General features: G+C 38.5%; 1 protein-coding gene across 1 annotated transcript in view; it reads left to right on the plus strand.

The window, feature by feature from the left end:
- tmprss7 (transmembrane serine protease 7) overlaps positions 1 to 7,686 on the plus strand; it is an 89,914-nt gene extending 82,228 nt beyond the window's left edge. The window contains exons 17-18 of the mRNA XM_043701533.1: positions 2,548 to 2,684; positions 7,498 to 7,686. Of these exons, the coding sequence (XP_043557468.1) occupies positions 2,548 to 2,684; positions 7,498 to 7,686 (326 nt within the window). The remainder of the gene's footprint in view (positions 1 to 2,547; positions 2,685 to 7,497) is intronic.
- The last annotated feature ends 6,009 nt before the right edge of the window (positions 7,687 to 13,695 follow it).

Genomic DNA, 13,695 nt, shown 5'->3' on the forward strand with positions numbered 1-13,695 from the left:
CAGAATCTTAATCAGATGGGCCAGTGAGCTGAGGAGTAGCAGGTGGAGATTAGTTTAGATAAATGTGAGGTGCTGCATTTTGGAAAGGCAAATCAGAGGAGGATTTATATACTTAATGGTCAGGTCTTTGGGAATGTTGCTGACCAAGAGACCTTGGAGTGCAGGTTCATAGTTCCTTGGAAGCGGAGTCGCAGGTAGATAGGAAGAAAGCATTTGGTATCCTTTCCATTATTGAACAGATCATTGAGTATAGGATTGGGAGGTCATATTGTAGCTGTCATGGGGTGGCATGGTGCCTCAGTGGTTAGCACTTCTGCCTCACAGTACCAGGGACCTAGGTTTGATTCCAGCCTCGGGCGACTCTTTGTGTGGAGTTTGCACATTCTCCCCATGTCTGCTTGGGTTTCCTCCAGGTGCTCTGGTTTCCCCCTAAGGTCCAAAGATTAAAGTGAGTTGAATGGAAAGTAAATTTGTAAGCACCAGGTTATAGTCCAACAGGTTTATTTGGAAGTACAGGTAGACAATCCTTTAACTGAAATTCCAAAATCCAAAAAGCTCCAAAATTCGAAGTCTTTTTCCTGAAGTTTTTTTTCTCCATAACAAGGTTGTTTGGTGTGCAAGCAGTTAACCCAATTCAACACGCACTCGACCCACATCACTCAGATGTGATGTAGTGGCATGGCCCAGCACTGGCAGGAGTCAATTCTGTCTCAGTCCTTAAGGTAAACATGGTTGGGTCTGCTATTCGGTCATTTTTTTTTATTTTACTCTGAAAATGTCATTCAATCCTTTATCCAAAAACTTCTGAAATCTGAAAGACAACTGGTCCCGAGGGTTTTGGATAAAGGATTGTCTACCTGTACTCCTTCATCAAGTAGCCATAACTTTGTGTTGTGAGATTTATTACTTGGGAAGATAACGGAATGAGTATTCATGGTCAGAACATACAAGAATTAGGAGTAGGAGTAGGCTGTTTGGCCCCTCAAGCCTGCTGCACAAATTGGTAAGATGGCTGATTTGATTTGATTATGTTTTCCCCATTTGTTTCTCATAATCCTTAACTCCCTAACTACTCCCCTAATCTAACTCTTGACTATATTCAATAATCCAGCCTTCACCATTGCTGGGGAAGAGAATTTCACAAAGAGACAGAAAGAAAACCTCATCGGTCTTAATTATAAAATCATGAGTTTTTAAACTCTGTCCCCTAATTCTAGACATCCCTAAAGGAGGAAACATCTTCCCTGTATCCACCATGTCAAGTTCCCTTACTTTCAGTAGGATTACCACTCATTCTTCATTTTCCAATAGAGCCAAATCTAACATGTTCAATCTTCTCTCATATTGTCAATCACTTCTGCTAGGAATCTTTGAATAACTAGTGGGAGGCAGTGGTGATGGCTGAGTGATGATGTCACTGGGACATTAATCCAGGGCACGGATTTGAGTCCCACCATCCCATTATGGTGAAATTCAATTCAATAAAATTGATGACCATTTTTGTTTATTATTGACATATGGGATGTGGGTGTCACTGGCTGGTCCAATGTTTATTGCCCATCCCTAGATGCCATTGTGACAGCTGAATGGCTTCTAGGCCATTTCAGATGGTGGTAAAAGGTTAACCACATTTATGGGTTAAAGAGTCACATTTAGGCCAGACTAGATAAAATAGTTTCCTTCCCCAAATTGGTTTTATGCCAATCAACAGTGCTTTCATGGTCATTAGACTTGTAATTTAAAAAAAATTTAATTCAAATTCCTCCATCTGTCAGGTCCTCAAAGCATTACCTGGTTCTCTACATTACTAGATGAGCAACCAATATCACTAGATCATTACCGTACACACTGTGATCACTTTAAATACTGTAATGTTCACATGCATAGGTGAAGGGCATTGTTAACTATTTAGAGCAGTTGTACATATTATGACTTCGAAAGATGTGGAACTTGAACTCAGACCTACTAACCCAGAGGCAGGGGCATGATCATTGCGCCAAAGGAGTACACATTGTCATTCCTGGTTGATCTAAGACACTATTGTTAGTGTTCTTGTGGCACAGTGGTAATGTCTCTACCAAGGGACTTGTCACTGACATGGTCAGCATTCGTTGCCTATCCATAACTGGGCTTGAACTGTGTAGCTTGCTGTACATTTCAGAGGGCAATTAAGAGTCAACTGCATTGCTGTGGATCTGGAGTTACATAGAGACTAGACAAGGATAGTAGGTTTGCATCCTTAAAGGATACTGACATACTGAATATTTTTTTTTGCAACAACTAATAATTGTTTCATAGTCACCATGATTGAGACTGACTTTCAATTTCAAGCTTATTTATGGAATTCAAATTCCACTAGATACCACTGAGAGATGAACCAATGTCCTTTGTGGATTAGCCTGAAATCTTTGATTGTTAGTTAAGTGACATAATCCTGAAATTACTGTCTTTTCCCAAATACCAAATTAAGTGTTAAAATTCTATTGAACTATTGAAACTGATCAAAGTTAAGTAATGCTTTTGTAATTTTCTTTTACCTGACTGAAGGTAGCAGTGATTCTACAGTTCTTCAGCAAGCAGAGGTTGAAATCATGAATCAATCACTCTGCCGATCCACCTATGGACTTGTCACTCCACGCATGCTCTGTGCAGGATTACTTTCAGGGAAAAGAGATGCATGTCGTGTAAGTAGAAAAACAAATACCTTTATCAAAGTAAAAATCGAACTTAACTGTTAACAGTTTTTCTATACTTAAAAATTCATGAGCATTCAGATTTTCTATTTCCAGTATTATAGATATTTTCCAATCAGCATGTTCACAGCACATCTCTGGAGCAGTTGAGATTTGAATCCAGGTCTGCTGGGCTCAGAATAGTGACAGTACCAGTGTACCACAACAGCCCCTATTTCCAGCATTGCACAGTCCCTTTTCAATGGTTGAAAATACTTAGTCACCAAGAAAAACAGAAATAGTTAGCAATGTTGTATTTTGCACAATTATTAATGGAAAAACATTTCCCTTTTCAGAAATACATGTGCAATTGTTTAGTATACAACAGCCCAAGGGACGTGGAGATGCTGGAATAATGCCACTGGAATAATAATCCAGAACCCCGGGTTAATGTTCTGGTGACTTATGTTTGAATCACACCATGGCAAATAGTACAATTTGAATTCAATAAAACTCAGGAATGAGAAATATATAACTATACTTGCAAAAACCTATCTGGTTCGTTAATATCCTGAAGGGTTTGGGCTATTCGGAGAGGCTGAATAAACTGGGGCTATTTTCCCCGGAACGTTTGAGGCTGAGGGGTGATTTTGTAGAGATTTATAAAATCCTGAGGGGCATGGATAGGGTGAATAATCAAAATATTTTTGACAGAGTAGGTGAATCCAAAACTAGAGGGCGGATATAAAAGGGACCTACGGGGCAACATTTTCATGTAGAGGGTGGTGTGTGTGTGGAATGAGCTGCCAGAGGAAGTGGTGAAGGCTGTTACAATCACAACATTTAAAAGGCATCTGGGTAGGTACGTGAGTATGAAGGGTTTACAGGGATATGGGCAAAATGCTGGCAAATGGGACTAGATTAATTTAGGATATCTGGTTGACATTGATGAGTTAGACCAAAAGGTTTGTTGCAGTGTTGTATATCTCTATGACTATGACTATAACTAAATCTACCGCTCTTTACTAGTCTGGCTTACACATGACTCCAGACCCACAGCAATACGGTTGACTCTTAACTGTCCTCCTGGTAATTAGGAATGGGCAATAAATGCTGACCAAGGCAGTGGTGTCTACGTCCCATGAATGAATGAACATAATCTGGTCTTTGTAAGTAACTTTCCAACAGTTTTTGAAAAATGCTACATTATTTACACCATGCAGCTTGTATTAATCTGTATTGCCGTTACAAAATTTTCCAAATTAATGGCAAAAAAAGCCATCCCGAAGTGCCTTCTACCAAAACAACGTGCTCAGCATTGAGGTCTTAATCATTCATTAATACCTATGTCTGACCCTCAGAACTCATTGACAGCTAGAGACTCTCAAGAGAAGAATGGAAACACTTTAGGGATATCTTCCAGCATCCCCAAAGAAATCAAACAAATCTATCGAAGCTTGGAAGTCCCTGAAAGGCACGGAACACATTAAAAGACTTTGTTGCTCTGACTGGAGGCAAAGCCATGACACACGGATAGTGCACAAATCTCTAAACAACTCAGCCTTCTGTCTCAATAAGCACCAAGTACCCCCCTGTGACAAAGTGTGCAGATTTTGCACTGGACATATCAGCTATCTCAGAATCCATTGATCCAGAAAATATGCAAATTATCCTCAATCCCGAGAGACTTGCTAAGAGAAGATCAATCACAAAATGTAGGCTTTCCTCTGTGGTTGAAAAATTGGTACAGCCATGTGCCATGGAAGCATATTTGCAGAGAGATCTGTTTAACTTGCAAGGCATGCAAAGTTTAGACAAAGGTGTAATTTGTGGCTGATATAATTGTCTGGGCACACACTTCTATTTACTGATGCAAGGTGTACCAATCTGTCAGGTCAGATTTGTGGCAATTGAAAAGCTTAACTATCAACTCCATTGCATATCTTTATGATGCACATTGAATTTATCGGTATTGATCTAGGTCAATACTAGATTCACCTACCATAATGTAGTGTCATTACAGACTGTTTTCCTAATTGTCAACATAATTGGAACGTATTTGATGATGAATTTATGCTGGACTTCTTGCATCATTTCATTACCCCCGCAGTAAGTATAAATGTAGATCCTAATATAGAAAATGCAGAAAGTAACTGTTGCTTTCCAAGACTCAGAAACAATAAAAAAATTACATGGTAAAGGTGATAAAACAGAGAATAGGAATTTCCATAATCACTGACTCTCAGACTTCTGTTGCCACCATGATATGGTTTGGTTGCTTCTCTACAATCAGGCTCATTCTCATTTTTAAATTAGTTCCCTCCTCTGTTCATATTACTGTAGCAGTTCTAAACCACTGCACCCTGTGCAATAAATTGACCTGTCTTTAAATAAGTACACTATTTACAGTTGTAAACTCAGCATTCCGAATGACAGCAAGAATGTCATACCATTGTTGTGCACCTGTCATATTTGAGTACATATAGTGCACTTTTTGCTGCCATTTTCAATAGAAAATCCCAGAAGTGGAGTGGGAGGCGGGGGTCCAATGGGGAACTGGAAGAGTGGCATTTGTAGAAATTACTGCTAACTTTGCTCAAGGTTAGTCTCAAACCCTGCATAACTGAAACAATTGATGATTACTTTTGCATCAAATTGTTTTATACTCAGGTGTACAAATGACTGCTGGACAGGCACATGGACGGCAGTAAATTGAGGGGTGTGTGGGTTAGGTTGATCTTAGATTAACTTAGCTCGACACAACATTGTGGGCCAAAAGACCTGTACTGTACTGTACTGTTCTATGTTCTATCCCTCTCCTGAGCATATGCAGCAACAAAATCACATTTATGCCAGCAGCTGTTGTATATCAGAATGTTAGTTCATTTCATGAATTAGACCGAAGATCCTATTGAGGCCTTGAAAATTTACCCCCACAATCCATGCTGCAGGTAAGAGATGAGGCTGATGTCCCCTGAAAACAGACTGAAAGTCGTCAGTGACAAAGAAATTGAAGGCCATGGTGATCTCATGCCCCTGGCCATCCTGCCTACAACTCTAGCCCACTAGTCCAACAGGACCTGATCCAGGATGTTACCTCACATGTCACATGAGGGGATTCCTCATGAAGGGCTTTTGCCCGAAACATCGATTCTCCTGCTCCTCAAATGCTGCCTGACCTACTATGCTTTTCCAGCACCACACTCTTGCCCCACATCTCAGTTATGGATTCATAAGAAATGGGCCCTTCGTCCCACAGTCATGCACAGCTCCCAGGTCCAGCTGGTGTTAACAACAAACACAAACAAAAACAGAAATTGCTGGAAAAGCTCAGCAGGTCTGGATGCATCTGTGGAGAGAAATCAGAATTAATGGTTTGGGTCGAGTGACCCTTCCTCAGAACTTAGCTGTTGTCAAGAGATGCTTCAGGAGATTACAGCGATCCACAAGGTATCGTTACGGTTGAGAACTTGGTGGGGCTTCTAATGTTTTAAATGACACTGGGGTTTGAATTTAGTCCATGGATAGCTGGGATCTTAGTGAATAGAGGGACAAACAGTATATTTCCTTAACTATTGAAATTTTAGAATGGAGAAATCAGCAGTGGAATGACCAATAAGAAGGATGAAATAACATCAGGGATTTCCATTTGAAACATCAGGGATTTCCAAATGATTTCCATTTGAAATTAGACACTGAAAGAGAAATAAAGAGGGAAAGAAACGTTGAGTGAAAAAGAAGGTAAATTATCTCGGAGACCAAGTCACACCCTAATGGAATGAAAGTCAGCTCTTCACAGCACAGAAATACGCCATTCGCTTATCATGCTGACAGTGGCTCTGTGAATGAACAATTTGCCATTCTCTTACCTTCTCCCTATAGCTCTGCATATTGGTCCTTTGCAAATAACAACCTCATTCCCTTTTGAAATCATCTGGTTATTGTTTACTTTCTGAACAAAAGGCATGATTGGAAGTCATTAATAATTACATGCTCTTAAAGGAGCACTATAATTATTAGACTTATCCTCCAGCAACTAGTCATGTGCAAATACAGCAGGCTTATGAAAATTATGGATTTTAACCTGTGAGATGCTGATTTTGCACGGCTCACAGTGAAACAGCACAAACTAGACATCACTATGTGGCAATTTACAATTTACTGACTGTTAAATGCAGTAATGGTTCTTATAGGGTTCACATTGAAGGCTGCATTAAACTCCACCCAATCTGAAATATCTCAGAGGTTAGCCCTGGGGAATACTGTTAATTAATTAAACCTTTAGACATAGCATAGAAAAAAGAATTAGTGTTGCTGGTTAGCTCAGTTGGCTGGACAGCTGGTTTATAATGCGGTAATGCCAACTACAGCTGAGGTTACCTAAATTAATTCACAATGCTTGTGAAGCAATAGTCTAGTGGCATTTTTGCTAGACTATTAATCCCGAGGCCCAGGTGATGTTCTGGAAGTCCAGGTTTGAATTCTTCCAATCAGTGAGAATGATGAGTTGATAGGTTTGAGATTTTGTGCTCGTGTGTCTTGACCTCTAAACCAGGAAGCCTGGGTTGAAGTCCCACCTGCTGTATAGGTGTGTAATAACATCTCTGAACAAGTTGGTTATAAACGAGGATTGGTGTTGGCACTCTATCAAAACCATTATCCAATGGTAGTTAGGTTTGCAGCATATACAACACTGACCAACTTATGGATGATTGATGTGCCTTTCAGACACCATTTGTTTTGGAAAAATCTGATCAATTTATTTTTAAATTTGTAATATTTATTTTCATTGCCAGTATTTTCAGGTCTTTGATTAATATTGCAGGGTGACTCTGGAGGACCATTATCTTGTCAGGAAAGGATTGGTGGAAGATGGTTTCTGACTGGCATCGTTAGCTGGGGCCATGGATGTGGAAGAGAAAATTATCCTGGGGTCTACACAAGAGTATCAAAGTTTGCCACTTGGATCCAGCAGCATGTCTCTACTTTGCCAATTACTGATGATTTTACATAGTTATACATTTGGATTATGTAATGGAACTTACTGCGAATCTTCAATGTGTTTACATTAAGAAGGATTACATATTTATCAAAATGATAATAAGGTTAACCTAACTCTTAAATTATGCTATTTAAATGCAAAAATAATTTCCAAAAATTATTACAGTGGAAGTTATTCATGTGTTTACTTATGTTATAAATATAACATGCAAAATCAGTGTAAATTTAAATTCAGTTTCCCAACTTTATTATAATGGTTTAATGGTCGACTTTCCTGCTCCTCGGATGCTGCCTGAACTGCTGTGCTTTTCCAGCACCACTCTAATCTAGACTCTGGTTTCCAGCATCTGCAGTCATTGTTTTTACCTATCATGGTTTAAAACACAACCGTGCAATCTTTCAGGGGTTATGTTACTTCAAGTAACATTATTAAAGAATGAATATGTTGTTTTCTAGGAACATAGAAATAATAATACATAAGCACAAAATCTAGAAACGAAGTGCTTTGTTTTTATTTTTACATTTATCATGATAAACACCATAGGTGGGAAAAACTCAAGATGCACCAAGTTTATTTTACCTTTTGGATCCAATTCCAAGCCATAGATACTTACTGCTTGTTAGAAAGGATAAGTATTGTACAGTTCATTGCATTTATTTTAACTTTAAAGAAAATATTCCTTTAAGTGCAGTTTGGAGGCTGAGTTATTGTTTATTGCACTTGAGGAAATCTCACATTGATTAAGCAACAGAAAACAGAGGAATGAAAGGATATATCCATTCTCAGTCAGTAATTCGTAAAGCCTTCAAAGATTAGGCCTTAGCCATACATCCTGTCAAAAGTGAATAGATCACAATCACATTGTATTTCATATTGCTTTACAGAGGACATGCCCATCCGAAGTAGAAAATGGTCACATCATTTTTCACTTTCAAATAATCGTAATAATTTGTCAATTTGTTTCAGTATGACTCTCTCAGTGATAGGAATATTGATTGAAGGATCCAAAGCATTGTGGGGTCTACCTACAGACTGCAACAGATCAAGAAAACAACTCACATCACCTTCTCAAGAGCAGCTAGGGACAGACAATGAATGTTGGCCCAGTAAACGATGTTCACCTCCCATGAACGAATATTAAAAAATCATGGGGACTCAAGTCTATGCCTTAATTGTGCTCCTTAAAGTATTAGGTTACCTTTTCAATTGTGAATCTTCCTATTTTGGTTTAATTCAAAAGATTTTGATTTTGATATATTTTTCCCTTTGAGTTGTCACCTATATTTACAACATCATCACATTTTGTGGTTTAATATAACAGTAAAATTGATGGTCTTGTTGCTGATTTGATGTGCTGCTTAATCCAACCAATTTCTGTACTGTTTCTGTACTGACTAAATAGCTGTGTATTTGAAGTTGCAGTGGTGATCTGATAAGCTGTATTTGCATTGGAAATTAATTTTATTCCAGTTACATGTGTTTGAAGGTGTGTGAAGTGAAAGGATTAAATATAACTACCCTGTGTTAGGAAGCGATCCAAGTTAGTCTGGGGGAGGAAAGAGCCATTCTCAAAATATTCTCCATCTTTCTAAAAATAGGAGGAAATTAAAGTAATTAATACAAAAAGAAAAAGATTCTGTCCCTATCAACAATTAATTTCCTTGCACATTTGAGTGGAATTCAAATGTTGAATCCAAGTGTTATTCTGCTGTTCTTTTCTTATATAATATAAAAACAAGGAAAAATATAATTGTACCCCAATTTATTTCAGGTTTATAGAGGACATACCCGACCAAAGTAGAAAATGGGCACATCTTTTTTCACTTTCAAATAATTGCAATACACCACTTTATTTCAGTATGATTCTATCAGTGACAGGAATATTGATCGAAGGATCCAAAGCATTGCTTATTCACATAGTGATAATACTGTATTTTTCATGTTGATCCAGAGCAATATGTGGCAGTATCCACAAGGTCTGTCCTTGACTGTGAGGGATGCTAGGCCAGAGGAAGAAAATACTCCACTCGTGGGTAATCTGTGTTTAAACTTCAACAAGTTATGTCCTGCTCCACTTTCCTTGTATTTTCCTTAAAAAAAGTTATTTTATCCCAGATAAGTTTTTCATCTAGTTGTTTTTTGAACAAGGATGCAGCATTTGCCTTTTCATTTAAACTACTCACACTGTGCTTCTTGGAGCAGAACAACCTGTCATGGTGTAATATGGAGATAGTGAGAACTGCAGATGCTGGAGATCAGAATGGCTAAAGAGTGGAGCTGGAGAAAGCACAGCAGGTCAAGCAGCATCAGAGGAAAGTAGAAATTGACGTTTCAGGTCGGAAACTTTCATCAGGACTGGTGCATCCTTGTTCAAAAACTGCTAGTTGACACTTATGAATCAGAGAGTGAAAGCAATTGTAAAAGGCTATTCCAATGAAATAATGAACCGAAAAAAGAAGTGGCAAACTTACCTAGGTTAAAATAATGTTTTTAAGGAAAGGGGAGCAAGTCCTGATGAAAGATTCTGAGCTGAAACATTGGCTCCCCTCCTCTTCTGTTGCTGCTTGACCTGCTGTGCTATTTCCAGCTCCACTCTTTTTCCACTATGGTGCAATATGGAAAATACACCTGGAAAGAACAGTCTATCAGGCGTACATTTTGGTTGTCTACTTACCTCCATATGTATTGCAGTCTTATTACTATACACACGAATATTAACATATGCACAAGGGAAAATCAGTGTAAGCAGTTGGGAACCACCAAATTCATGTATATTCCTCGTCAAAGTATGAAAATGTAAGTTTGAAGCCATTACTCATGCATATTAGGCATGGTATGTGTAATAACAGACAATAATATTAACAGTTTCATTTTCAGGTTTTGCTAAAAAAAAAGGCACATTGTTGTGAGTTCTTTTGTCTTCCATTCAATAGGATAGTTTACGAGAATATCAATATCGAGGGTAAAACCAACATTTATAATGCATCAGAGTGCTGATTAGTAGAAGTGATGCTGTGGAGTTTGCACTAATTAATGATCATTGACAATTACCTTCCAGGAGAAAGTGAGGACTGCAGATGGTCGAGATCAGAGTCGAGATTGTAGTGCTGGAAAAGCACAGCAGGTCAGGCAGCATCCGAGGAGCAGGAGAATTGACGTTTCGGGCATAAGCCCTTCATCAGGAACCTTCCTGATTCAAGGACTTATGCCTGAAACGTCGATTCTCCTGCTCCTCGGATGCTGCCTGACCTGATGTCCTTTTCCAGTACCACACTAATTAACTGCTGGGCTTTGTTTAGATTTTAAATCAGGCAGGTTGAGTGATTGTTCATGTCAGGGCTATTTGGTGCAGTTGTGTCCCTATCTCTTGACCATAAGGTGCTGGTGCAGGTTCCACTTACCACAAAGGTGTGTCATAACCTGTTTGACAAGTTTGATTAAAAATATGTTTTTGGCTGATGGTTCAGGGTATTGCTCTGAGAAATGAACCAGCAAATTATGATTGGGTTGAAACAAACACAGTGAATGTGAATGCTCTTTCTGTCTGCAAAGGACAGAGTCCTGTGTATTGATCCAAAAAAAAAGAGGAAGAGCTGGAAAAACTCAGCTGGTTTGGTAGCATCTGTAGAGAGATAAACAGTTAATGGTTCAATTCCACTAATATAGATAAGTTCTTGAATAGTAAGGGTATGAAAGGTTATGGAGAAAGACAAGAGAATGGGGTTGAGAAACATATCAGTCATGATTGAATAGTGGAGCAGACTGGATGGGCCAAATGGCCTCATTATGTTCCTATATCTCATGGTCTTATGGGTTCTTAGTCAGACCATTCTTCATTGCAGATGCAAACCTGGTTAACAGACATAGTTTGTAATATGAAAATATAAATGGTTGCACCTTGAAACAACCCAAAATACACACACATACACATGCACCCACATGTAAAGGGAGAAAAGAAAACTGATTTCTATTTTTCACTTTGGCCAATAAGACTTAGTTCTTGAAGGCAGAAAGGATAAGATTGAGATGTTCAGATGGCTGTCAGTCTGACATTCTGGTTATATGGATGACATCAAACAAATGCTGTTGACTCAGAGATCCTGCCAAACACAGCTTTCTCAGGAAGCAGAGTATAAAGGAGTCTTCCAGTTGCTCTTAAGGAGGACAATCAGATTTCACACTGAATTCACTTCAACGGTGCAGCAGAAACAGGAGAAATAATCTGAGTAGCTAGTTCTTTAGCAGGCTTCTCCCCATTGAAAATTGAACTGTACAAAACATTGTTTAAACAGAACAGCAATAAAGTTCAGTCATGAAAAAGGTCAGCTGTTCCTGGAAGTGAGTTCAAACAACCAAGGTCAGCAATTATCTGGAACGATGCAGTATTCAATAAATATTTTCTTAATAAAAGTTCAAATGTATCTTTTCATTGTCCTTTCAAAAATAACGTATTCAAGTGTGTCCAGTCATTCATACTCAAGCCCACAAAAGCCATCATAATGGATAATTGCCTGATGTAAGGATACCTCATTGCATCTGGAGTCAACATTGAGGACTTCAAAGGCAACTCCCTTCCAATTGTATACCCCTGTGGTGTCATCTCTAGTGGGTCTGTCCTGCTGGTGAGAATGGACATACCCAGAGAAGGTGATGGTGGTGCTGGGTTGTCAGTGTAATGTATGATTCTGTAAGTGTGATAATACCAGGCAGTTGTTTGATGGTCTGTGGAACAACTCTCAACTTGCACTTTGCCATATTGACAGGATCAGTGAGCTCTTGTCATTTCTGGTGTCTAAATCAACACCACCTTGTCGATCTGTTTTATTATTTTGACTGTTATGTAGTGGGTGTAATACAACTAAACAGTTCATGATGCCTTTTCAGAGAATATTTAAGAATCAACCACATTGCTGGGGTTTTGTTTCACATTTAGGCTAGCAGGTAAGGATGGTGGATTTCCTTCCCTGAAGGACATTAGTGAGCCAGATAGATTTTTCATGATGATTAACAATAGTTTCAAGGCCCTAAGACTAGCCCTTAATACCAGATTTTCTTTACCAGTAATGCTGTTATGGACAGAATTTAAGTTTTAGAATTGAACTCTCTCCCTGTCCTCATGTCATATCCATGAATAGATTGTGATTTAATTTTTCCTCTTTTAAAATAATGATTGCATACTTCCCCCACCCTTTCTGTTGTAAAGGCTGCAACAACATTGTTCTGAAGTTAAATCAGAAGTCAGATTAATTCAAGACATGCTTAGATAAGAAGTATGTGATCAGTTTGGGAGGTGGAGGGAGCGATTTCTTTGCAACATAGGAATGCTCACAGTATAGAGGGAAGAGATCAAAGCAGAAAAGCTAAAGATATTATTCAGTTAGTAATAACTTAACTACAAAGAAACTGAGATAGTAACTTAGTCACATCCTTGTTTTTTGAGATGGAAAACAAAAGTCCAAAGCTTGAGTAAGCAGCCTAGAATTCCTTTGTGGGCATGGTTGGTTGGCTAGCCAGTGGTTGTCAAGTTATAAGCAGCATCTTCTCTTTAAAATTCTCTTCAAAGGTCTGATAAATAATTTTCTGAAATGTAAGTTCTGTTTTACTGTTTTAATTAACAAAAATTGTTTATTTTCAGAGAACACAGACACAGTTCATTATCTTTTTACAGACAAATACATATAATAGGTGTTAAAGTTATTTTGTCAACATTTCTTTTAATCTGAAAATGGCAGATGCCCCTCAAATACAATCACAGAAATAACAAAAAAGGGTTAGTGAGGGTCAACTAAAATTTAATACTGAAACACCTCCAAAACTCTTGAGACAAAAATAGAAATAGCTGGAAAACCTCAGCAGGTCTGGCAGAACTTTCTGAGGAAGAGTCACTTGACCCAAAATGTTAACTTTCCACAGATGCTGGCAGACCTGCTGAGCTTTTCCAGCAATTTATGTTTTTGTCTCTGGTTTACAGCATCGGTTTTTACCCAAAAGTCTAGGACCACTAGGTTTTGTTTCTGCATG

The sequence above is a fragment of the Chiloscyllium plagiosum genome, chromosome 12 (assembly GCF_004010195.1).
Source record: "Chiloscyllium plagiosum isolate BGI_BamShark_2017 chromosome 12, ASM401019v2, whole genome shotgun sequence".
Taxonomy (NCBI): domain Eukaryota; kingdom Metazoa; phylum Chordata; class Chondrichthyes; order Orectolobiformes; family Hemiscylliidae; genus Chiloscyllium; species Chiloscyllium plagiosum.